At 46.6% G+C, this 23,388-nt stretch overlaps 1 protein-coding gene across 9 annotated transcripts in view; it reads left to right on the top strand.

The window, feature by feature from the left end:
* Jakmip1 (janus kinase and microtubule interacting protein 1) overlaps nucleotides 1-23,388 on the top strand; it is a 119,778-nt gene that overhangs the window by 36,849 nt on the left and 59,541 nt on the right. For all 9 annotated transcript variants that reach the window (XM_050141082.1, XM_050141083.1, XM_050141084.1 and 6 more), the window contains exon 2: nucleotides 21,918-22,180. In XM_050141082.1, coding sequence (XP_049997039.1) covers nucleotides 22,052-22,180 — 129 coding nt within the window. In that variant the 5' untranslated portion in view covers nucleotides 21,918-22,051. The remainder of the gene's footprint in view (nucleotides 1-21,917; nucleotides 22,181-23,388) is intronic.

Here is a 23,388-nt window from a genome sequence, read left to right as displayed (position 1 = left end):
CTCCATAGAAGGTAAGGACAACGAGGGATCTTGGGCTGTAGGCACTTCATCTCAGAGAGTCTTTGGCTCTTATTGCTATGGAACTAATGGCAGATTACGGAGTTGCGGTCATTGGCCGAGAGTGTGGCTCACCAGATGGTCATAGCAGGACCAACAGGTATTGCAAGTCACAGGTGATTTGGAAATGTGGCTCCCCAAAGCCAGGCATTGGAGAATAGATCCAGGGTGGAGCTCATAAGGACTTTGGCCTTCAGGGAAGAAGAGGGTGAAGAGCTCCTAGAAGCTGCTACAGTTGGAAGCTGCAGAGGAAGGCAGAGGAGAGACTTGTGTTTGCATCAGCTATGCGAGTCTCATCTCAGCAGCTGCTCCCTGCATCACCGTGACTAGCTGGGCCGGGGCTGGAAGCTCACAGGTAGTGTCTGATTTGTAAGTGAAATGTTAGAAGGGAATACACAGCCGACTGTTAGCTGTGCAGGCATTGGGATCACAGCAGCTTTGTCTGAATTCTGAGTTCTGTTAGCTCGTTACATCACAGATGCCGTCAATGGGCAGGCACCGATATGAAGGGGCGATGCTACCAGGAACGTGGCGACGGCACATTGCATTGCATAATCGTCACACAGGGAAAGATGGCATGGTGGAGCCACACAGGACATGCCCATGTTTGCTTGCTGCAGATCTCTTCTGAGATCAGGTGTGCTGGTTAGCATTTGTCAGCTCGACAGATACTTAGTCATATTTGGGAAGAGACAAGCTCCAAGGAGAAATTGCCTCTATCAGATTGCCCCGTGGGAACTTTTTCTTAATTAACAATGGGTGTGGGAGGACCCAGCTCATCATGGGTGGTGCCGTCCATGGTCAAAAAGTCCTGGGTTATATAAGAAATCAGTCTGAGCATGCTATGGAGATCAAGCAAGTAAGCAGCGTGGCAGTGTTCCTCCATGGCCTCTGCTTCAGTTCCTGGCTCCAGGTTCCTACCTCGTCTTCTCTTCATGATGAACTGTAATTGGGACGTGGAAGCCAAATAAACCCTTCTCCCCCAAGCTGCTTTTGGTCATGGTATTTACCATAGCAATAAAAAACAAACTAGAAACAACAGGCTTTCTGCCTGCCTGGCCTCATGCTGGGCATGTGGTATGTCAGCAGATCCTGTCAAACAGTTGTGGGTCAATGGATCCACCAGACATGGGGTTCTTCAGCACCGGTGTGCCAAGCACCGGAGACCTCATCACTGTCTGTGCGGCTCACAGAGCAGACCCGACGTGGCGGCGGTCAATGTCTGCTTCCCTGCAACATCCTATGATGCCACTGTGCAGAGAAACTGGTGTGCAGCAATGTAGGTTGTGAGGTTGGAGTGTGGCTCAGAGGTGGAGCACTTGCTTAGCACCCACAAAGCCCTGGTTTAGCCCCTAGCAGAGCAGTTCTTGTCCTGTGGCTTGCGATCCCTTTGCGGGTTGAACAACCTTTATACGGGGTGGGGGTCGCCAAGATCATTAGAAAACACGGGTTTTTTTTTCATTATGATTCAGAACAGGAGTAAAACTTACAGTTATGAAATAGCAACAAAAATAATATTATGGTTGGGGGTCACCACAGCATGAGGAACTGTGTTAAAGGATCCCACCGTTAGGAAGGTTGAAAATCATTGCTGAAACGTCACAGAAATTTGATTCCCTGCACTATAGACATCGCAACAAAACAGAAATTTAGGCAGCCAAGCCCTGCTTCCAGATGTGCCCATTTTTTTTTCCTCTGGGGTGGGACCTGAGAGAGTTAACTTTAATTCTAAACTGGACATAGTCTAGAATCACCTAGGAAGTGATTATGTTAATGAGCGTGTTCATGAGTGATTGCCTAGTCAGGTAGTCTGTAGGCATGTTTACGGGAGATTGCCTTGATTATGGTAAGTGAAGTGAGACGAGCGTCTGTCCATGGTGAGTGGCACCATTCCCTAGGCAGAGGATTCTGTGTAAGAGTGTGAGCTGAGCTGAGCACAGCTCGCACTCATTGTCTGCAGCTGACTGGCTGTGACCCTCTGCTTCCAACTCCTGCCCCTTGACTTCTCCACGATGGACTGTGACCTGCGACTGTGAGCCAAATACACCTTTCTCCCCGAGATACTTTTATCAGGGTGTTTTTGTTTGTTTGTTTTAGCACCGCAGCAGGAGCGGAAACTAAGGCAGACCCAGTAGCTGCCTTGTGATAAGCGCACCAGGGACTGGAGAGGCGGGTCATAGCTCAGAATCTGAGAAACAGAGCTCCAGTCCCACAGCCTCACGTTCTCCAGGCGTTCCCCCAGTATGGTCAGTTAGTGGCTGGCACACCTGAGCTGGTTTGCTTTCTCTTCGGGGATGGCTGTGTCTCCTCTTTGTGGACTGGGGTCGCTGTGGAGGGATGCTCTGGACAGGAGTGGCTACCTATCTGTGTGCCTCTTGATATCAGAGAATCAGACGTCATTGCTCCTGATATGGTGTCAGCCTGCCTCCCTAAGACGGTCACCAGATACCTTCCCATCACACGCTGGCCAGGTGTGTATTGACAACTGACTTACTTCTTGCCGCCTGAGGCGGACTGCAAATTCCTTTAGGCACTAGACAAGAGAGGAAGGCTGTTTAGAACCTGGCTCTGGCCCAGCTGCTCCTCTCTTCTCTCCTGCCCGTGTGTCCTGTGCCACCTGGTTTTGTGGAGCTGTGCGAGGTGGGGGTTAAGTGGGGCCTTTGAAGAATGAATAGGAACCCTTCCCATGGAGCAGGAAGAAGGACCCAGTGCACACAAAGGCACGGCTGCAGGTACAAGGCAGGGTCCAAGGTTCATTCTGGCTGGGGCGAGGCCTCGGCAGTAGGGTGGAGAATAAGGAAATTGATGCTAGGCCGATAGGATCCAGGAGGCGGGCTGCAGAGTTGGGTGTGACTCCCGGTGTGCAGGGGAGCAAGTGTACTAGAGGCCTTGGGAGGCTGATCCAGTTCCTGAGAATCTACCTTATTCCCACTTTCTAGGCGGAAACGTACCCCTCCCCCAGCCCGTTTTCAGGCCGCAGACATGTGACAGACTCCTTGCCTAATTGCTCAGGGCACAGAAGGCTTCCTTTCAGCTATTTGGCTTGCGAAGTGAGGACTTGGAAGGGGATCCGTCTGTTGCCTCTGTAGGAAGCCCCCCTCCCCTCTGAATGCAGACTGACACCCTAGTGGGTTTCCACGGAGTAGTTCTGAGATGCAGTGGCTGAATTATTAACATAATGCAGCAAGCTAAGATGCAGGCAGATTAACCACTCTGCACGGCTGTGCATTTGTTGGTCATCTCTGCGGCCACCACCTCCTGCTTCACTCTGTCCCTCCTGCTCCCAGAGCCCAAGCCCAACCGCAGATCCTTCAACATCCCCAGAGCACATGTCTGCTCCTTCACACCCGGGCAGCAGGGCTGTGGGACCAGACACAGTTTGGGTGGGCTACCAAGATGGACCTGGCACTCTGTGGCTGCATATCATATGCTGTGTACAAGCCCCGGGGCTAGACTTGGTGCGTGCAAGTATGGATTGCAGACTCGGAGAGCTGGCACTGGGAACACCGCTACCCAGGGTGCTTTCTAGTGACACTGACTGTTTCAGTTGGTCCGAGAAATCTTAGGGCTCAAGAGACTAGCTGTTTCATCTTAATACATAGTGTGTACTAGGAAGAATGTACCCAGCCTGTGAGCTCATGAGATGTTTTATGAAAGGCGCGCAGAAATGTTTTAGGGTTGCCGAGGTATCTGTCTGCCGTCAGACTCTGAGCCGTACACTAACACTGAGTGACATTTTAGGAAGATTGATTTTAAAAAGTAACCCAGGGGCTGGTGAGGCAGCACAGTCAGTGAAGCACTCGAATGCAAGTGTGGGGACCTGAGTTTGGATTCCCAAAACTCACGTAAAGAGCCAGGCACAGTGGTGTGCCTGTTATCCCAGAGCCAAGGAGGCAGAGATGGGAGGATCCCTGGGGCTCCTGGCCAGCCAGTCTAGCCAATCAGTGAACTCCATCTTCAGGGAGATCCAGGTTCAAAAAAACAGAATGGAGAGTGATAGAAGACACCACTGACCTCTGGCCTCCATATGCACACATTGTATCTGTGCACCCACACAAACATGTACACATACGGAAGACACTGATGACCTCTGGCCTCCATATGCACACATGTGTATCTGTGCACCCACACAAACATGTACACATACGGAAGACACTGATGACCTCTGGCCTCCATATGCACACATGTGTATCTGTGCACCCACACAAACATGTACACATACAGAAGACACTGATGACCTCTGGCCTCTATATGCACACGAGTATATATGTGCATCTGCACAAACATGTATGCATATAGAAGACACCAGTGACCTCTGGACTCTACATGCACACATTTATATGTGCACCTGCACAAACATGCAGACACACGCTACATGAATGCTGGATTGGAACATGGCCCAGTGGTGGAGTACTTGCCCGACATGCACAACACCCGCCCTCTGTCCCCAGCAGCACACACACAAGAGGAAGTGCCTTTGCATTGCTGTGACAGTGTACCTGACAAACTGAAGAAAGACGCATGTTGGATCACCATTCTAGAAGTTTCAAGTTTCAGTTAAAGGCCAGCTTAGGGAGACAGCACTAGACGTGGCAGCGGGAGTGCGTGGAGGAAAAGGGGGAGAGGGAGAGGGAGACGAGGGAGGCTTCGGTGGTCACCGTAATGGCAGTGACAGCAGCAGATGCAGGTGGTTAGGGAAGGCACCCTGGGCCTGCAATATCTTTACTGTGTTTGCCTCCACTCTCCTGCTTATTCTCAAAGTAGCACTGTGGGCTCGGTGTGACTATTTAGTCCCATTTTGCAGATGGGGAAGGTGAGGTCTAGACAGGAAACAGAAGCGCAAAGGTCTTGCCTCATACACTTCACTTTGCTGTCCAGCTTCCGTCCATTTTTCATGCAGCCTTCGGAGCACTTGGAGTGCGAGTGACAGGTAGTCATGCAAACAGGTAGCCCCAGCCAGAAGAGCTGTAAGGCTCAACCTGGAATAAACGCTGAGAACAACCAGGTGGAGGTGGGAAACCCCGAAGCAGGCACCTAGGGGAGGTGGTGTTGAAGCTCACTGGCTGGGCTGAGGGTGCTCTGTCTGGTAGACTGTGAGCAGTGGGTATTTAAGGGGAGTCACCTGGGCAGAGATGGAGGCACACGAGGCCACCATGTACCTGGAGGCCTCTGGTTCGTAAGGAAGACTGTGTGTAATCTTAGTCCTGTCATGGGAGTCATAGGATCTTGTGAGGTCCCATGAACTCTCTGGGCCTCTGTTTCCCATAAGTTACAGGATAATGATACAATGTATGGCACGAGGGAGGTGATACACACTTTCTGTGTCACTCCTTGTGTGTGGTCTGGTGTGGACATGTCACAGCTAGGAAGAAGGTGTTGAGCTGGGAGGTTAGTTGATGGAGGGTGTGAACAGGCTAGAACAGCTGGACTATAGGTGCCGATGCGGTGAGATGACAGGTGGAAGGAATAGAGGCTTCGGGGGCAAGACCCACTTTATATGTTCTTAGCCTTTTCTTGCTGGTTGATCGAGGGCCACAGGGACTGTGCACACACAACACATGTGTGTGTGCATGTAAGAAAGAGATAGAAGCGTGTGTGCATGTGTGTGTGTGTGTATGAGAGAAAGAGAGAGAGAGAGAGAGAGAGAGAGAGAGAGAGAGAGAGAGAGAGAGATAGATCTAAGCTTACTAAGGAGAACTGCTGCTCTGGTGAGGACTGGGGACCTTGTGGAGACATCAGTACTGTGTGGCTGTGTGGATGGAGGCAGCCATGGAGTGGCTGTGCAGCACACACTGTCTTTTCGCAGAGGTATCCAGGGAGACGGATTTTCAGAATTGCCTTCCCAGATATGCCTTTTAATGATTTTACATCCTACTGATAGCATCAGAGTGTTATCAGTGGGTTTCAGGAGGAAGCCAGGGAGATGCTGAGATAGGCGCCTCCAGCTTGGGATCAAGATGGGCTGGCTGAGTGCAATGTCATTGCTTTGGAGGTGGGCATCTATTCCTGGAGGTAAAAACTGCTCTGCTCAGCAGACAGGACATGAGGTGCTGTGTCAGGCCCTGGGCGGGGCTCTGGGGATGCAGAGGTGGGCCCTTTTCTGATGATGCCCGAGAGAAGGCCATGCAAGTGCAGTGGGGGGTCTTACATAGACCACCCTGAGTGCCAACACGATTTCCAAGCCCCTGAACATGGGCAGCCTAATTTTCCCCCTTTATTGGAAATAGATTTTTTTCTCACATAATATATCCTGATTATGTTTCACTTTCCTGTACTCCTCCCAATTCTTTCCCACATACCTTCCCATCCATATCCACCTCCTTTCTGTCATTGATTTCTAATGAGAAAACAAACAGGATTCTAAGGGACTATAACATGATAAATATAATATAGTATAATAATATACAATATGATAAAGCAAAAATTTCCACATCAGAGTAGAACAAAACAAACAAACCAAAGGAAAAAGTTCAAGGGAAGGGACAAGAAATACATAGACACAGAGACCCACTCCCAGGGATTCCATAAGCAAACACGAAACTGGAAGCCATAATATCTGTGCAAAGGACATCCCGGTTCTGGCTGAATGTTCCAAGATGTCTCATTCTCTGTCTATTGTCTGGCTGTGGGTTTCTATATTTGTTCCCATCTGCCGCAGGAGGAAGCTTCTCTGATGACCAGTGAGCAAGGCACTAATCTCTGAGTATAGCAGAATGACCTTAGGAGTCACTTTATCGCTGCGTTCTTCGAGTAGAAGAGTAGGTTTGGTTTTACCCTAGATTCCTGAGCTATCTAGTCTCAGGTTCTTGGTCACCCAAGAAGTGTTGGGTATGGGTTCCATTTCTTGGAGTGGCCTTCAGTCAAATCAGACACCGGGTAGTTACTCCTCTAAGCTTTGTGCCTCCATTGCATTAGCGTATCTTGTAGGCAGGACACCGTTATAGGTCAAAGGGTTTGTGACTGGGTTGGTGGTTGTGTTTTTCCTTTGGTAGCATGCAGGGTACCTTCCTATACCAAAGATGCTAGCACGTAAGGGTGAAGGCTCTATCAGATGCCAGCTTGAGCTCTCATTGTTCAATGGGTTGTGTAGGTGTTGTCTTCAGCAATGGGGCCTTGCTGTCAACTTGTGGAGAGTAGCCTATAGTCTTGGAAATAGCCTGCATATTTGGGGAGTAGGTTCCCATGGGACCCCCTTTGGCCAAGAACTCAATTAGATGTAACCCAATTTTGGTATGGAAGCTTTATTTGGTGACAAGAGATGCACAGTTGGGGCCCTGTGTCCCTCATTATTTGGCAATTTTATTTAGATCACATTCATATATATGATACATACATACATATATGCATGTATATTAGGAAGCGTCTACTGTCTTAGGTTTCTATACTATCCCTCAAATGGCCCATACTTTTTTCTTTCTCTCCCCATATTCCTACCCTTGTTCCCACCCCCTGAACTTGGTCCTCTCATTCACTGGTCTCTCCCCATCCATCTTAATTATCTATTTGGTTTCCCGTTCCTAGGAAGATCTATCTACCCCCTCACCTCCAGACCATTGCTCTATACCTAACCTCTGTGGTACTATGGTTTGTAGCTTGGTTATCATTGTCTCAACAGCTAATATCCACTTATAAGTGAATACATGCCGTATTTGTCTTTCTGACCCTGGGTTACGTCACTTAGGATGACTTTTTTTCTAGTTCCAGCCATATCTGTGAATTTCATGATTTTATTTAAAAAAAAAACAGCTGAGTAATATTCCCTTGTGCAAATGTACCACTATTATTTTATCCATCCATCTCCAGAAGGACAACTAGGTTGTTTTTAGTTTCTGCTGTTGTAAATAAAGCAGCAATGAACGTGGCTGAGCAAGTGTCTCTGTGACGGAATAAAGTATCCTTTGGGTATATGCCCAAGAGTGGTGTAGTTGGATCTTGAGGTAGATTGATTCCTGACTTCCTAAGGAACCACCACACTGATTTCCACAGTGGCTATACAAGTTTGCACTCTTACCAACCATGAAGGAGTGGTCCCCTTATTCTACATCCTTGCCAACATGAGCTATCACTCGTGTTATTGACCTTGGCCATTCTTACAGGTGTGAGATGGAATCTCAGAGTTGTTGTGATTTACATTTCCCTGATGGCTAAGGATGTTGAGCATTTCTTTAAGTGTTTCTCAGCCATGTGAGGTTCCTCTGTTGAAAATTCTCTGTTTAGATCTGTACCCCATTTTTTAATTGGGTTATTTGCCTTCTTGATATCTAGTCTTTCGAGTTCTCTGTGTATGCTGGCTATTAATCCTTTATCAGATGTATAGTTGGTTAAAAAATCTTTTCCCATTTTGTAGGCTGCCACTTTGTCCAAATGAGTGTCCTTTGACATGGAGAGCTTCTGAGCTTCATGAGGTCCCATTTATTAATTCTTTATCTTAGTGCCTATGCTAACAGTGCTCTGCCTAGAAAGTCTTCTGTGCCAATGAGTTCTAGGCTCTCCCTCACATTCTCTTCTGTCAGGTACAATAAATCTGTTTCTATGTTGAGGTCTTTGATTCATTTAGAGTTGAGTTTCATGCAGGGTGATATGTATGGATCTATTTGCGTTCTTTTACATTCAGCCATCCAGTTTGACCAGCTCCATTTTTGTAGGACGGCGATCCAAAGACCAACCAGCAGGACCAAAGTAGGTGTTGAGAGTCTGTATTAAGTCTGAGCTGCTGCCTGGAGAGAAATGCTTCTCACAGAGCATCCCCGAATGCATATTACAGGAAGTAAGTTTAAAGACAAAGAACACAGAAGAACTACATCCTGGTTGGCAGTTGCCGGGGGAAGCAGGTAGTCTAAGGGGAGCCAAGAGCATGCAGTTATCCAGGGTATTTTGACCCCAAGTTTTTAGAACAATGTTGGGCACTCTCCCACAGAACATTTCCTGGCAGAGGTTGGGGGGGGGGTGGATTAGTTTCAGTTTAAACAAAGATGGCTCCAGCTGAGACAAGATGGAGGAACCTTTGCCCTCTTGCATGCTTGTTGAAGATGCTGTCTTATTTTTTCCAGTATATTTCTGGTTACTTAAAAAAAAAAAAAACAGACATCCATAGGTATGCAGATTTATGTCTGGGTCCTCAGTTCTATTTCATTAATCAACGTGTCTGTTTTGTGTCAACGCAATCCTGCTTATTTTTATGTTTATGTATTTATATTTTTTTAACTATAGTTCTGTAGTACGGTTTGTGATCACAGATGGTGAACCCTCCAGCAGTTCTTTTATTATTTTTTATTATTCAGGATTGCTTTTGCTCTCCTGGTTTTTTTCCCTTGTGTTTATGTGTGTTTCCTTATGAAGCTGTAAATTGTCCTTTGAAGATCTGTGAAGAATTGTGCTGGAATTTTGATGGGGCTTGCATTGAATCCATAGATTGCTTTTGGCAGGGTGGTCATCTTGACTATATTAAGTCTACTGATCTCTGAGCATGGGAGATCCTTCTGCCTTCTGATATCTTCCTTTATTCCTTTATTTTTTAAAGTTTTTAATCATACAAGTTTTATCACTTACTTAGAGTTATCCAAAGATTATATATATATATATGTATATATATATGTATATATATATATATATATATATATTGAAGCTATTGTGAAAGGTGTTGTTTCCCTAATTTCTTTCTCAGTATATTTGTCATTTTGATATAGAAGAGCTACTGATTTTTGTGAGTTAATTTCATGTCTAACTACTTTGCTAAAAGTGTTTATTATCTATAGGAGTTTCCCAGTGAAATTTTTCCAGACACAGGCACACACACACACAAACACACACACATACAAACACACACACACATGTTTATATCATATTATCTGCAAATAAAGATACTTTGATTTCCTCCTTTACTATTTGTTTTTTAATTTTTATTTCACTTTATGCATATTGGTGTTTTGCCTTCATTTCTGCGTGAGGGTATCAGATCCTCTGGAACTGAAGTTATTGACAGTTGTAAGCTGTCATGTAAGTGCTGGGAATGGAACCCAGGTCCTCCATTCCAACTTGTATACCCTTGATCTCTCTTTCATTTCTATTATTGTTCTAGTTAAAACTTCAAGACTATTTTGAATAGGTATGGAAGGAGTGGACAATCTGGCCTTGTTCCTGACTTTAGTAGAAGGGCTTTGACTTTCTCTACATTTAACTTGGTGTTGGCTATGGGATTTCTGTAAAGTACTTTTATTATGTTTGGGTGTATCTCTTGTATCCCTGATCCTTCCAAGGCTTTTATCATGAAGGGGTGTTGGATTTTATCAAAGGCCTTTTCTGCATCTAATGAGATGATTATGTGGTTTTTGTCTTTCAGTTTGTTTGTATGGTGGGTTACATTGACTGATTTTCATATGTTGAACCATTCCTGCATCTCATGGATGAAGCCCACTTGGTCATGGTAGATGATGATCTTTCTGATTTATGCTTAGATTCGATTTGCTAGTATTTTATTGAGCTTTTTTTTGCATCTGTATTCATAAGGGAAGTTGGTCTGTAATTTTCTTTCTTTGTTGAGTCTTTATGTGCTTTGGGTATCAGGGTAACTGGCTTTGTAAAATGAATTGGGCAGAGTTTGTTTCTGAGGTGTATTGGCATTAGCTCTTCTTTGAAAGTCTGATAAGATTCTGCACTAAACCCATCTTGCTTTGGGCTTTTTTGTTGTTGTTGTTGTTAGATTTAATGACTGCTTCTATTTCACTAGGGCTTATATGTCTGTTTAAATTGCTTTTCTCGTCTTGATTTAATTTTGGTAAGTGGTATGTATTGAGAAAATTATTGATTTCTTTTAGACTTTTCAATTTGGAGCACAGGTTTCTAATGTATGTCCTAATGGTTCTCTGGATTTCCTTAGTGTCTGTTATGCCCCCTTTTAATCTCTAATTTTGTTAATTTGGATCTTCTCCCTCTGCTTTTTAGTTAATTTGAATAAGGGTTTGTCAGCCTTACTGGTTTTCTCAAAGAGCCAACTGCTTTTCATTGATTCTTTGTATTGTTTTTGTTTGTTTGTTTCTATTTTATTGATTCCAGCCCTAAATTTGATTATTTCTTGCCATCTATTTTGGAGTTTGATTTCTTCTTTTTGTTCTAAAGCTTTCAGGTATGTTAAGTTTCCAATATGAGTTCTCTCCAATTTTTTTTTAAAGGTAGGCACTTAAGGCTATGAAATTGCCTTTAGAATCACCTTTATCATATCCCATGTTCGTTCCTTTCTGCTCACTTCTAGAAAGTCTTTAATTTCTATCTTGACCATTTTCATTTATTAGTGAGAAGTTCAGTTTCCTTGAGTTCACAAACTTTCTGTGCTTATTTTTATCCAGCTTGAATCTGTGGTTGTCAGATAGGATGCAGGGTGTTAATTTCAATTTTCTTGTATCATTTTTTTTTTTTTTTGGTTTTTCGAGACAGGGTTTCTCTGTGGTTTTGGAGCCTGTCCTGGAACTAGCTCTCGTAGACCAGGCTGGTCTCGAACTCACAGAGATCTGCCTGCCTCTGCCTCCCGAGTGCTGGGATTAAAGGCGTCAGCCGGCGAATTTTCTTGTATCTTTTGAGACTTAATTGTGTCTGAGTCTATTGATAAATTTGGAGATAATTTCCATCAAGTATTGAGAAGAAGGTTTATTCTTTTGTGTTTGGTGAAATGTTTTATAAATGTGCCAGGTCTAATTTGGTTTATAGTATCAGTTAACTCCATCATTTTTCTGTTTGGTTTTGGTCTGGATAAACTGTCTGGTGGTGAGAGTAGAGCATTGACGTTTCCTGCTATCAGTGTGTGAGGGACAATATGTGATTTAAGCTGGAATGATGTTTCTTTTATGAACGTTGGTGTCCTTGTGTTTGGTGCATAGGTGTTAAGAATTGCAACATCCTCTTTGGGGATTTTTCCTTCGATGAGTATGTAGTGTCTTTCCCTATCTCTTCTGATTTGGCTTGAAGTCTGATTTGGCTACACCAGCTTGCTTCTTAGGTCCATTTGCTCGGAATAACTTTTCCATCCTTTAACTCTGAGGTGATGTCTATTCTTGATATTGAGATGTGATTTTTGGTTGCAGCAGAGGTTTTCACATTCATTCTGTTAGTCTGTGCCTTTTTGTTGGGGGAATTGAGACTACTGATGTTGAGAGATATCAATGACCAGTGTTTGTTGATTTCTGCTAGTTTGTTGTTGTGATCTTGGTAGTAGTGGTGGTGTGTGTTTCCTCTCTTTTAATTTGTTCTGGAATTATTTATTCTGTGTTTTCTTGGAATGGCCAACATCTTAAGGCTTAAGTTTCCCTTCTAGCTCATTGTAGGGCTTTATTTGCGATAGACATAGCTTAAATTTGATTTAATCGTGAAATATTTTATTTTCTCCCTCTAACGTGATTGAAAGTTTTGTGGAGTATAGTAGTCTGGGCTGGCATCTGTGGTCTCTAAGAGTCTGTGAAGCATCTGCCCAGGCCTTTCTGGCTCTGAGAATCTCCATTGAGAAGCCACTTGTTAGTCTAATGAGTCTGTTGTTTTATGTTCCTTGGTCTTTTTCTCTTGTAGCCTCTGAATATTATTTCTTCCTTCTGTAGTTTAGTGTTTTGATTATTGTGTGCCAAGGGGACTTTCTTTTCTGGTCCAATATATTTGTTGTTGTTCTGTGTGTTTCTTGTACCTTTATAGGTATTTCCTTCTTTAGATTAGGGAAATTTTCTTTGATTTTGTTGAAAATATTTTCTGGGCCTAAAGGAGAAAGGAGCCTCTATTCCTATTATTCTTAGATTTGATCTTTTCAGAGTGTCCCAGATTTCCTGGATGTTTTATGCCAAGATTTTTTTTTTAAAGATTTAACATTTTCTTTAACTGAGGTATCCATTTCATCCGTGATGTCTTCAATGCCCAAAAGTCTCTCTTCCGTCTCATGTATCCTATTAGTGAGACTTGCCTCCGAAGTTCCTGTTTGAGTTCCTAAATTTTTCTTTTACAGTTTTCCCTCAGTTTGGGTTTCGTTTGTTGATTCTGTTTATACTTTCAGGTCTTGGACTGTTTCATTTATTTCCTTCCACTGTGTGTGTTTCCATAACATTTTTAAAGAGGATTTATTTATCCATTTTGTCTTTAGGGATCTCTGTCTTATTCATAATGGATGTTTTAAGGTCTTTGTTTTGTGCTTAAGATATGTCAGAGACTTCTGTGGTAGGGTGTCTGGGCTCTAGCAGAGACATATCGTCCTGGCTATTGTTGATTGCTTTTTTATGCTGTTGTCCGGGCATCTGGGTTTGCGATGATCGCAATTCTAGGAGCTGATATTTGTTCTTGTCTTGGGTGGGTGGGTATTTTGTTCTTCAGTTTCTGTTGCCCTCTCTGGTTCTTAGGAGGGTGTGGGAACTCTTTGTTATTTAGTAGAGATTCTTCTGGGATCTTACTAGGTGTGACCGCAGGGGTTTTGGTAAAATATGTTTCTAGGTATTGAGAACTGACACTTAGGAATGGGGGTGGGCTCGGGGGGGAGGGGGAGTTCACAGAGAGAGGAAAGTCGGGTTTTCACCAGAATTTCACTAAGGATTGGCTTAGTTCCCTGTGAATAGGGACAGAGAGTGAGGAGAGGCCACCATGGGTAGTCTGCTTCTGAGCTGGGAATAAGACTGTGGGATTGAATTTGGAGGAGAGGAGGGAGAGTGAGGATCTGAAGCTGGCCTGCCTGCTCTGCTGGCCTACTTTCTTCTGACAGGCTTGGCTGGTGCCTTCCCAGGGAATGCCTGCTGGAGTTGGGGGCTGGGATAACAGCGTGAGTGGGAGGGAGATTGGAGGAGAAGATCTATCTGCATGATCTGCTGGAGATGGGGGCAGGCAGGGAGGAGAGACTGCGCCAGGTTGTTTTCTACAGAACTGGGGGGCGAGACAGGGGGATTGGGTTTGGAGGAGAGGAGGGAGAGGTGAAGATCTGCAGTTAGTGTCCCCTGCAGGAGTGCTGCTTTGTGTTTTAGAGGCAGCTTCTCCTTCTTCATCAAGGTGGGCTCAGGGGATGATGGTAGGCAGTCTGTCCAAACGCGTCTAGAGACATCTGAGCTCGTGCAGAGGGTACTGACCCACACTTGGTGGCCACTTGTCTTCTGTGATATAGGGGAACCGCAGGGCTTTAGCAAAGCAGCTGTGGGCACCCCGTCTGTCCTGCTCACGGCTTGGCCCCTGGAGGATACTGTGTGGACTTTGGCGGTGTGCTCCGCGAAGGAATGAGTGTGACACTCGCTGGCTTTGGAGGACTTGAGTGCAGGTGCGAGGTGACACAGGGAGGAAGAGCCGTGGTGGGAATAGGAAAACTGACAAGAGATCAGAGTTGGAGAGTGTTCTAGCAAGTACCTGCCTCAGTCCCCTCAGCAGGGCTGCTGCTTACATAACCTAGAGGACGGAGGGATCTTGTGCAGCTGGTACATTCAGGGGCTTCCGGACACTTCTGGATTGTTTCCTTCCCAAGCCTTAAGAAGCATCCCTTTAGGATGAAATGTTGGAAATTCGACACAATTCCAGGCCTGGGAATGGCCATGGCACACACGGTTTGCAGATAAGGTACAGGGACGCCGTGACAGTGCTAGGGACAGCAAGAAGCCAGACCCACAGGCCTCCAGTCTGGGGACCTTTGCAGTTCCCCTGTGCCTTCCTCTGTCCTCTTTCCCAGGACACACTGATGGGCCTAACTAGGAAAAAGAAGATGATGTTGGCTCCTGATTCCCAGGCAGCCGACTGCCCCTTGGTGGCTTGCTCGCGGAAAGCCTTGGCCATGTGTGTGTGTGTAAAGCTATGGGCCGTAGAGAAGTGACGCTGTTGTGTGTTTCCTGCAGCCCAAGCAAAAGCCTGAAATCCTAGTTTGTTTAGGAGAAACAAATGCAAAATGCCAGCTCCCTGCACAGGCAGGTCTGCTGGGCAGGAGGCAGCAAAAGGGGCCGGAAGTCAGGAAGCCTCTGGGCCCTGTTGCCAGGTGATGCAGTCATCCGCGTACTTGGTCTGAGGAGGGTACACTGCAGCCATCCGATCATCACATGAAAGCTAGTATTCAGCACGGAGTTTGCTGGAGTCGATCAGGTCACGTGGTCAACTCCTGAGGCTGATGCGGCAAAATACCAGCTAAAGAACCTGGTATTGGGACCCACTCCTCTGCAAGGCTGAGTCGCACTCATAAAATTTCTAGACCTACAGCTAAGGACAGCTTAAAAACCCAAACTGGGGGAAAGGCACGCATGGTCGTGTACATGGACCCTACCTTGACTATGAGTAGAAACTCGTGTGAATGCTAGGAGGGTTGGTGACGGGAGGAAAGTCTCTGAGGAAGATTTCTACTGGCTTGGTGTGGTGTGAGCAGGATGTTCCGGTGCCAGGGAGCTTCCAGGAGAGAGGCTGAGATATATGCTGAGTGTGAGAAGGGCTTATGTTCCTGGAGAATTGTGGGTGAACCCATGAGGCACCTCATCTCCCCTCCTCTCCACCCTTGGCTCTGTCACGGAATTTCAGAATTCCCATAGTGCACACTGCCAGTCCAGAGCCATCCTGAGTTGGAGGTCTCCCTAATCCATGCTGTCCCTGAATCTGCTGAATGCCAGAGACTGGCAGGTCCCAAGAGCACAGAGCTAAGGTGAGGAAGGAGAAGTCAGAGAATGTGAACTTGAGGCAGGCAGGGGTTTCTATGCTAGGACTGGCGTCTAGCACATGGGCGAGTGCAGTCAACCTTGGCTGAGTGGATGACTGATGGGCTGTGTGGAACAAACATTACTGGTGACTCGGGCTCCATTGGCCAGTGTGGCATCCCAAAGGGAGGCACAGGGCAGATTGATGAAGCTTTTGGGAAGGAGATCTGTGATCTGTGGGCGATGACCCTCCCTCTGAAGAGAGCTATCTTGGGCTGGGAATATGCTCAGAAGAAGCCCATAATAGGAATGGGGAGCTGAGGTGTTTGCTTTTGTTTATTGCACGGTTCTGATTTCTAATATTCAGTTGAGGATTTGGGTGTCTGCTTTTGTTAGTCTTCGGTTTCTTCCATGGTGATATCTCTAGTGATCACTGAAGTCCTGGTGTCATAGTGTAATGGGGAAATGGTCCTTCCTCTACTTTTGGGAAGACTTTGCTACAGGTTCTTCTTTAAGTCCCGATTTAATCCATCCTCCCACCCACTGAGGCCTGCCTTTTCTTTGTGGCTCAGTATTACGTGTGTTAAATATGTCACAGCACCTGCCTCTGTGGTGTGGCCATTTCATCTCAGCTGTGAAGGAGCAGCAGCAAGCCTGGGCTCCGCACTAGTTTGCATTAGCTCCGCAGCCCCTCCCACATCCAGAATGAGCAGACCTGGGGTTGTGTTTGCCTTGAGCTGACCTTGGCTGGCGTTGTGATTGATGTCTTCCTCAGTTTCCACTGACTCCATACTCTAGGCTGGGCCCGGCCAGTTTCTCCCCTACATCCTGGGGCACATCCCTGCTGAACAGGGAACTCTCTCTCGTCCTGAGTAGGCAGCTGGATACTAGAGCAGAGAGGGCAGGCCCTGGACTCCTGAGCTCCTGTCCTCCCCTGCTGCTCAGACTTTGTCAGGAATGGACAAGCTAGTGAGGCACAGCAGCCTAGAAAATGACGTCAGTTTAAAAGTGAGTTCTGGTCCAGGGAGATAGCTCGTCAGGTAATGAAGACACAAGTTTGGATTCCCATCACCCATGTAAAAGTCGGGTATAATGACCTGCACCTGTAACTGGGGGTGAAGGATGGAGGGGTGGAGACAGCAGGGTCTCGGGGATTCTAGCCAAATCTCTGAGCTCTAGGTGCAGTGAGAGACCATGTGTTACCAGAGTAGGTGGAGAGTAATAGAGGAAGATGCCTCATGTTCATATCTCTCTCTCTCTCTCTCTCTCTCTCTCTCTCTCTCTCTCTCTCTCTCTCTCTCTCATGCACGCACGCACACACACACACACACATTAGGGGGCACAGAAGTTTCTTTTCATCCCCCTTTTCTGTGTTTCCTGGAGTTCCTTACAGGGAGCATACTTGATTTTTAAAATGAGGGGAAGTTGGTTAATACATTCCCAAACCTCAGCTCCTCTCCACCAACAGTGTGAACACGTCAGAGCTGTGGAAAGGAAAACAGGAACGTGGGTGGACAGGAGACGCTTCCCGCCCTGCAAGGGGTGGGGTGGCATTGGTAAGTGTGCACTAAGCAAGTGACATCTGAGTTGAATTCTGAAGATGGGTATAGATGATAAGGAGAAGGCAGGCAGGTCAGGGAGAGCACTTGCCAGGCATGGCGCAGCCGAGCTGTGCCAATGAAGGAAGCTCGAAAGGACAGTTCGGGTTCATTCAGAGTCCTCTGCTGCAGGCTGCCTGGGCCTGCCTCCTGAATTCAGGAGCCCAGATGTCCCCGCGGCCCTGTCACCACCTCAGCAAATAATGTAAGGTTTTGCTAGCCTAGAAGAATAGTCAAAGGCTTTAAATCCCTCAGTCCATAATCGCTCACACGTCTTTGGCCCAAGTATGGTCACATAACCCACTTCTGCAAAGGAATCTAAGAAGTGTAGGGAACTGGGGATTTACAAGGCATACCCTAGGAGTGCCTTTTGCAGGCAAGAGAGCACAAGAGGGCTGGCATCCCTGGCCCCAGAAGCCTCTGCCCTGCTAGAAAATCAACAAAGACTCCCCTGCCCCAGGGTGTATCACCCACTTGAGCACCAACCTCATGTCTGGAAAGTGAACCTGTGGAAGGCGGAAAGCTTCAGGGAGTCATGGACTTTGTGTCCCCCATGCAGGAGGGGTTGAGTCATGACCAGCCCTGTAATTTGCTTCTTCTAAACAACTCTGCTCAGCATTGGCCACATCCCTCTATGGCCTGCCTGCCTTCCCTCCATCCCTCGGTCCCTCCATTTCTCCGTCCGTCCGTCCCTCCCTCTGTCCCTCCGTCCCTCCCTCTCTCTCCCTCCCCCCCCCTCCCTCCCTCTCCTCCCCCCCCCTCCCTCCCTCCCTCCCTCCCTCCCTCCCTCCCTCCCTCCCTCCCTTTTCCTTCAGAGTATGATGTGGAGTGCTTCCTTTTACATGGGAATGGAACAGTTGTGGTTAGCATCAGTTGTTTGAGCCTTGCAGAGAGCTTGCTGACTGTTATTGTCCATGTGATAGAGGGACAAGTGAAGCTGGGGGGGGGCAGTGAGTGGGAGGGAGACCTGCCAGCATTGTCTTCATGCAGGTGCATCCCCAGCGGACAGTGTCTGTGTTGACGGGCTTTGTGCACAGGGGTTTTACAATCCAGCGCTGTCTTGCAGACAGCAAATGATTGGGTCTTATTTTGGATCCACTCTACCAGTTTCTGTTTTTGTGAGTGCGTCTAAAGCTTTTTCTCCTTGTGATCCCTTTTTGCTGGAGTAATTTTCACAGGACCCCGGGTTTAAAGGTATATAGAACAAACCCCCAAATCAAACACTTCCTGATAGTAATTCATAAGAAATTTACATTAAAACAGTTCTTTCCTGTTCATATAATTTTGGCATTTATTAAAGATGAAAACAAACTTTCAGGATGGGCCTTTTGTTTTTACTCAAGGAATTAAATATCAGCTGAATATTTGACACTGAGAGATGGAATAGGACACCTCTGATACATTTCAGAGCTGACTAAAATTTTAATTTCATAATCCTAAAGCTTCAAATATCACTTTGCATAATTACATACCGTACCGAATAACAAAAGCAGGCTTAGGGCCATTTCAGAAGTTGTTGTAAATCCTATTTTAATTGTGAGTCAGAATCCACTGAATGATTCTTTATGAAATATGCTAGCAACACAAACAGCAATTAAGACATTTTTGCTATGTTTATTTATCATATGTGTGTGCACATGCGTGGAAGTCAGAGGGCAACTTGCAGGAGTCTCTTCTTGCCTTTCAGTGTGTAGGTCAGAGGCTACACAGCAAGCACCCTTGCCCACCTGGCCTTCTTGGGGGCCCCAAATAGTGTTTTTAAAAATCCAACATTCTAACACAACACAACAAAGATACACTAATTTGATATTCACATGCTGAACACTGAGGGTAGGAATATTTAAAAAGCTTCTGTTTTTCTTATTGGAACCGCTCTGCTTCGAGACGAGCAGAAAATACAGCAGCCGTGAGATGCAGCCAGGTGCTCCCTGCAGCCTCAGCTGGCATTCGTAGTGCGAAGTGCTTGTGTTCAGAGCCAAGGCTGCAGTGACGCCATGGGATTATTGTTTGATTTTGAATTAATTTTGGGGCCTTCTGCATTCAGATATTATTGTTGTCAGTTTTCCCCTGGCCATCACATGCAGTTGCAGGACCTTAACATGGGGCAGTGGCCTGCTATTGAAGCCGCTGGGCTCTGGCTGGTTGAATTAGAGCAGGTGTAGCTAGCCGGAGTCTGCCCAGTTAGTTATTGTCCCTGTTGTTGAGTCTTCTTTGTAACTGATTTTGTCTTCTACTCTCTTTCTGCCTTTTGTAGCTTAATATTTCCATTTTCTTTTAAGATGAGCTCAAGTTGTTCCTTTTTCAAAACCAGGAGCCCTACTTAGTTTGCAACAAACAGTTATAAGTGGTCTAAGTCCAGTTTAGATGAACAATATACTATAGTATTGGCATGGGTTCTGCTTAGTCTGTAGCAGAGATTCTCAACCTTTGGGTCATGACCCCTTTGTGGGGAACGACCCTTTCACAGGGGATCTCCTAAACCTATTTGAAAACACAGATATTTACATTGTAATTCGTAACAGTAGCAAAATTACAGTTATGAAGTAGCAACAAAAATAATTTTATATTTGGGGGATCATCACCATATGAGGAACTGTGTTAAAGGGTTGGGTCATTAGGAAGGTTGAGAACCATTGCTCTATAGTATGTTGTGGGTCTGGCTTCCTCTGAATGCTCACCCTCCCCCACTCCTTGGCCCCCAGCCCCCAGCAGCCTGTCCCTGAGCTACAAGCACCCAGCACACTATTCTTTCAGCTCCAGCAAACTGTCAGATTGTCAGATCAGTTAAGAATAGAAAGTGCAAATTTTTATTGTGTTTTACTTATCCTTTTCTAGAGCGCTTTCCTTTTTGTGTAGATTATAGTTTTAAATTATTTTATGTTTTTCATTTGTTCATTCTCCTCTTTAGTCTGAGGTCTATTTTTGGTTTTGCAGACGGTCTCACTATGTAGTCTTGACTGGTTTGGGACACCTGCGTAGCCCACACTGGCCTGAAACTCTGACAATCCACCTGCCTCTGCCTCCCGATGCTGGGGTTAAAGGCGTGCACTGCATGTCCAGCTAGACGGAGTTTTTGACTTCCATCCAGGTCATTGTACCTCTCTTTGAAGCATTTCTCTTATTAGCCATCTTAAAGGGGAAGTCTGCATGGTGTCTGATTCTCTGGTTTTCCATCTCTGAGGTGCAATTTTTCAGGTGACTGAATGACAGGTTGACTTTCCCCTCTAAACACTATTTTGCTCCGTTCTTCTTTGTGTCATTTTTTTTTCAGAGATGTTTGCTGAATTTTTATCCTGTTTCTCTGTAGCCAAGATATTTCCCCCAGTCTTGTTTTAGGATTTTTTCCCCTTCATCTCTGATCACCTGCAGCTTGCATATGATATACTCAAGTGCAAATTCAGTTTGCAAATCTGCAGTTTGGTGTCTGATACTAGTTTGTGGAAGACTACACACGGCTTAAGATAGTCCTGAGGTCTTCCTCTCTCTCTTCTGTTCCCCCTGTGTTGGCTGTTTTTATGTCAACATGACACAAGCTAGAGTCCTTTGAGAAGAGGAAACCACACTTGAGACAATGTTCCCACCAGATTAGCCTAGGAGCAAACCATTAAGTGTGCGTTTCTCCATGGTCTCTGCATCAGCTCCGGCAGCTCCTGCCTCCAGGTCTTTGCCCTTCTTGAGTTCCTGCCCTGACTTCCTTCAGCAATGGAGCGTGATGTAGAACTACAAGCTGAAACAAAGCCTTTCCTCCTACAGTTGCTTTTGGTGTGTTTGATCACAGCTATTGACCCAGCTAACTCGGTGTTGTGCTGGAGAAACTGCCCCGACTCCTTGGACGCGCTGGATCCCTTTGCCGTTTGTGTTTCCCATCACGTCTCAGTGTGAACATACTATGTTAGTATCTGTGAGCTCGCAGCCTCTCTGACATCTCTTTATCCTTTCCTGCATTTTTCATCTTTGCTGTCAGGCCATCTGCTCTTACATGCTGTCTACTTTTTCCTCCGAGGCCCTTTGCATGGAATTCAGAATTTCTTTAAAGTCTAACTCTGGGCCTACTCTTTGATGCTTTTCCTTCAGTATGCCTTATTTCGTTTTGTTGGGAGCTGGGCCTGGTGCGAAGGACCTGGGACTAGTACTCAGGAGCTGGCCTCTGCTTCTGGCTGCCTGTTGGGCATCGCTTTGTCCTGTGACCCCAGTTCTCTGACAGATCTAAGAGATTTTCTTATTTTCATTTTGTTTATCTATCTTTGGACTCCAAGTTTCTTATGGTTGGACCAGAAACTTCCTTCTCTACCTTCCCTTCTTTCCTGCATCCTTCCCTGTAATGTATCATCCCCATTCCCACCTTCAGTAAGGTGGCCATCCCATGGGGTGGGTAATGGTCTTGCCCTGACTGGAGTGTGTCTTATTTTGGGCCCAGCAGGGTGGGAGTGGTTAAGTCTCAAGGATGGTAAGACATAGCATGGTTGTAACATAAACAAGGATGGTAAGATGCATAACATCTTCCAGGTAATTCTGAGGTGGCTTCAGTGAGCTGTGACAGGCCCGGCTTGTGAGCAGTAGGCCTTCTGAGGGCGAGGCAAGTGTTTAGCCATGGGTGCCCAGGCTAGTGGGACACTGCCTGTGTGCTTACTCGGTCTCTCTTCTCCCCACACAGAATCGCAAGTGATGGTGCGCACAGAGGACGAGCGGAGCCCTGCACGACTGGTTAGCACAGCAGAGCCGGTAGCTGTGCTTGCTGGTGGGTGGGCGTGAACCCCAGGACCCCAGTGTCACGCTCCAAGAGGAATCATGTCTAAAAAGGGACGCAGCAAGGGTGAGAAGCCCGAGACGGAGACGGACTCTGTGCAGATGGCCAACGAAGAGCTACGGGCCAAGCTAACCAACATCCAGATAGAGTTCCAGCAGGAGAAGAGCAAGGTGGGGCAGGGCCTCTGGCGCCGCCTCAGGCTGGGCTGTGAGCATGGGGCTCTGAAGGGGTGTATTACCGGGTTTTGGAGCCTTGGCTGCCCCTCCCGATAACAGGAGGCAGCTGTGCAGACTGCATGGTGGCAGTTTTCTACCCCATGCTGCCTATGAGGCTTGGTGGGACTGCGAGATTCTTTGCATTTCAGCTTCTCTTCCCTGCAAGATGGGGGTGGGGGTTGTGTGTCACAGTAGGAGTCCTGACAAGCCCTCTATGAAGAGCCTGCCTCTGCCACAGGAGCTTTCTCACCCTCGTAGGGCATGTATGAGCTTTGGAGTCTGTTGGAATAGTGCCTGGCTGGGGACCACATACTTCAGGAAATCAGTTAAGGTACCGATGCCAACCCAGCACTGTGGGGAGGCTCCAGCTTTCTAAGTCACAGACCTGGTGGCCTCTCTTCCTGGTTCAGCCAGACTGGCTTCCTGATCTTGATGATGTCACTGACTTAAGTAACTGCAGAGGGATTTAAAGTCTCCCTGGCCTTGTTCTGAGCCTGCAGGTGATGTTCCAGTTCAAGGCTGTCCCCAGTGTCTGATAGAACAGCTACAGGGGAGAGTCCCACTGCCATAATCTTTGCTGTGGCTGTGGCTGTGGCTATGGCTGTGGCATGGGAGGGTCTGAGGTCTCTCAGCTGCACAATGGATCCTTGGGGAGCTGGTCACAGCGCCCTCACAATCAGAAGCAGAGAGCAGTTAGTCAGAGTCAGTGTTCAGCTTGCTCTCTCCATTTTTACGCAGTCCTGGACACCCTGCCCAGGGTACTCCTTACTGCAGAATGTACTTCCCATATTGATTAATGTAACTAAGATAATTCCTCCCAGACATGCCCAGAGGCCCATCTTCATGTGACTCGAACATCTACCAGGTCGGTGTTAACAATAACCATCACAAATGGGATTTGGACCCAGAATAATGTCCTAGTTCATACAGATCTCATTATAGGTCCTGTCACCAATCTAATGCTATCCTAACGTCCCAGTGTTTAGAGCGTTAGCGCATCTGTTCTGGGAGGTATTACTGAGTGCCCACACCAGATTAGCCTGGTCTCGCAGATGCCGCAGTGTGGATTACAGACCCACGAGAGTCTCCTGACACCAGGGTGCTCTCAGCTCTGGGACTTGTGGGGCTCTCAGTCTAGCCATGTCCTGGCTGCTGTCTCCTCC

The sequence above is a fragment of the Alexandromys fortis genome, unplaced genomic scaffold, assembly GCF_014885135.2.
Source record: "Alexandromys fortis isolate MF-2015 unplaced genomic scaffold, M_Fortis_MF-2015_v1.1 scaffold_7, whole genome shotgun sequence".
Lineage (NCBI taxonomy): Eukaryota > Metazoa > Chordata > Mammalia > Rodentia > Cricetidae > Alexandromys > Alexandromys fortis.
This window is presented reverse-complemented; position numbering and strand designations above follow the sequence as displayed.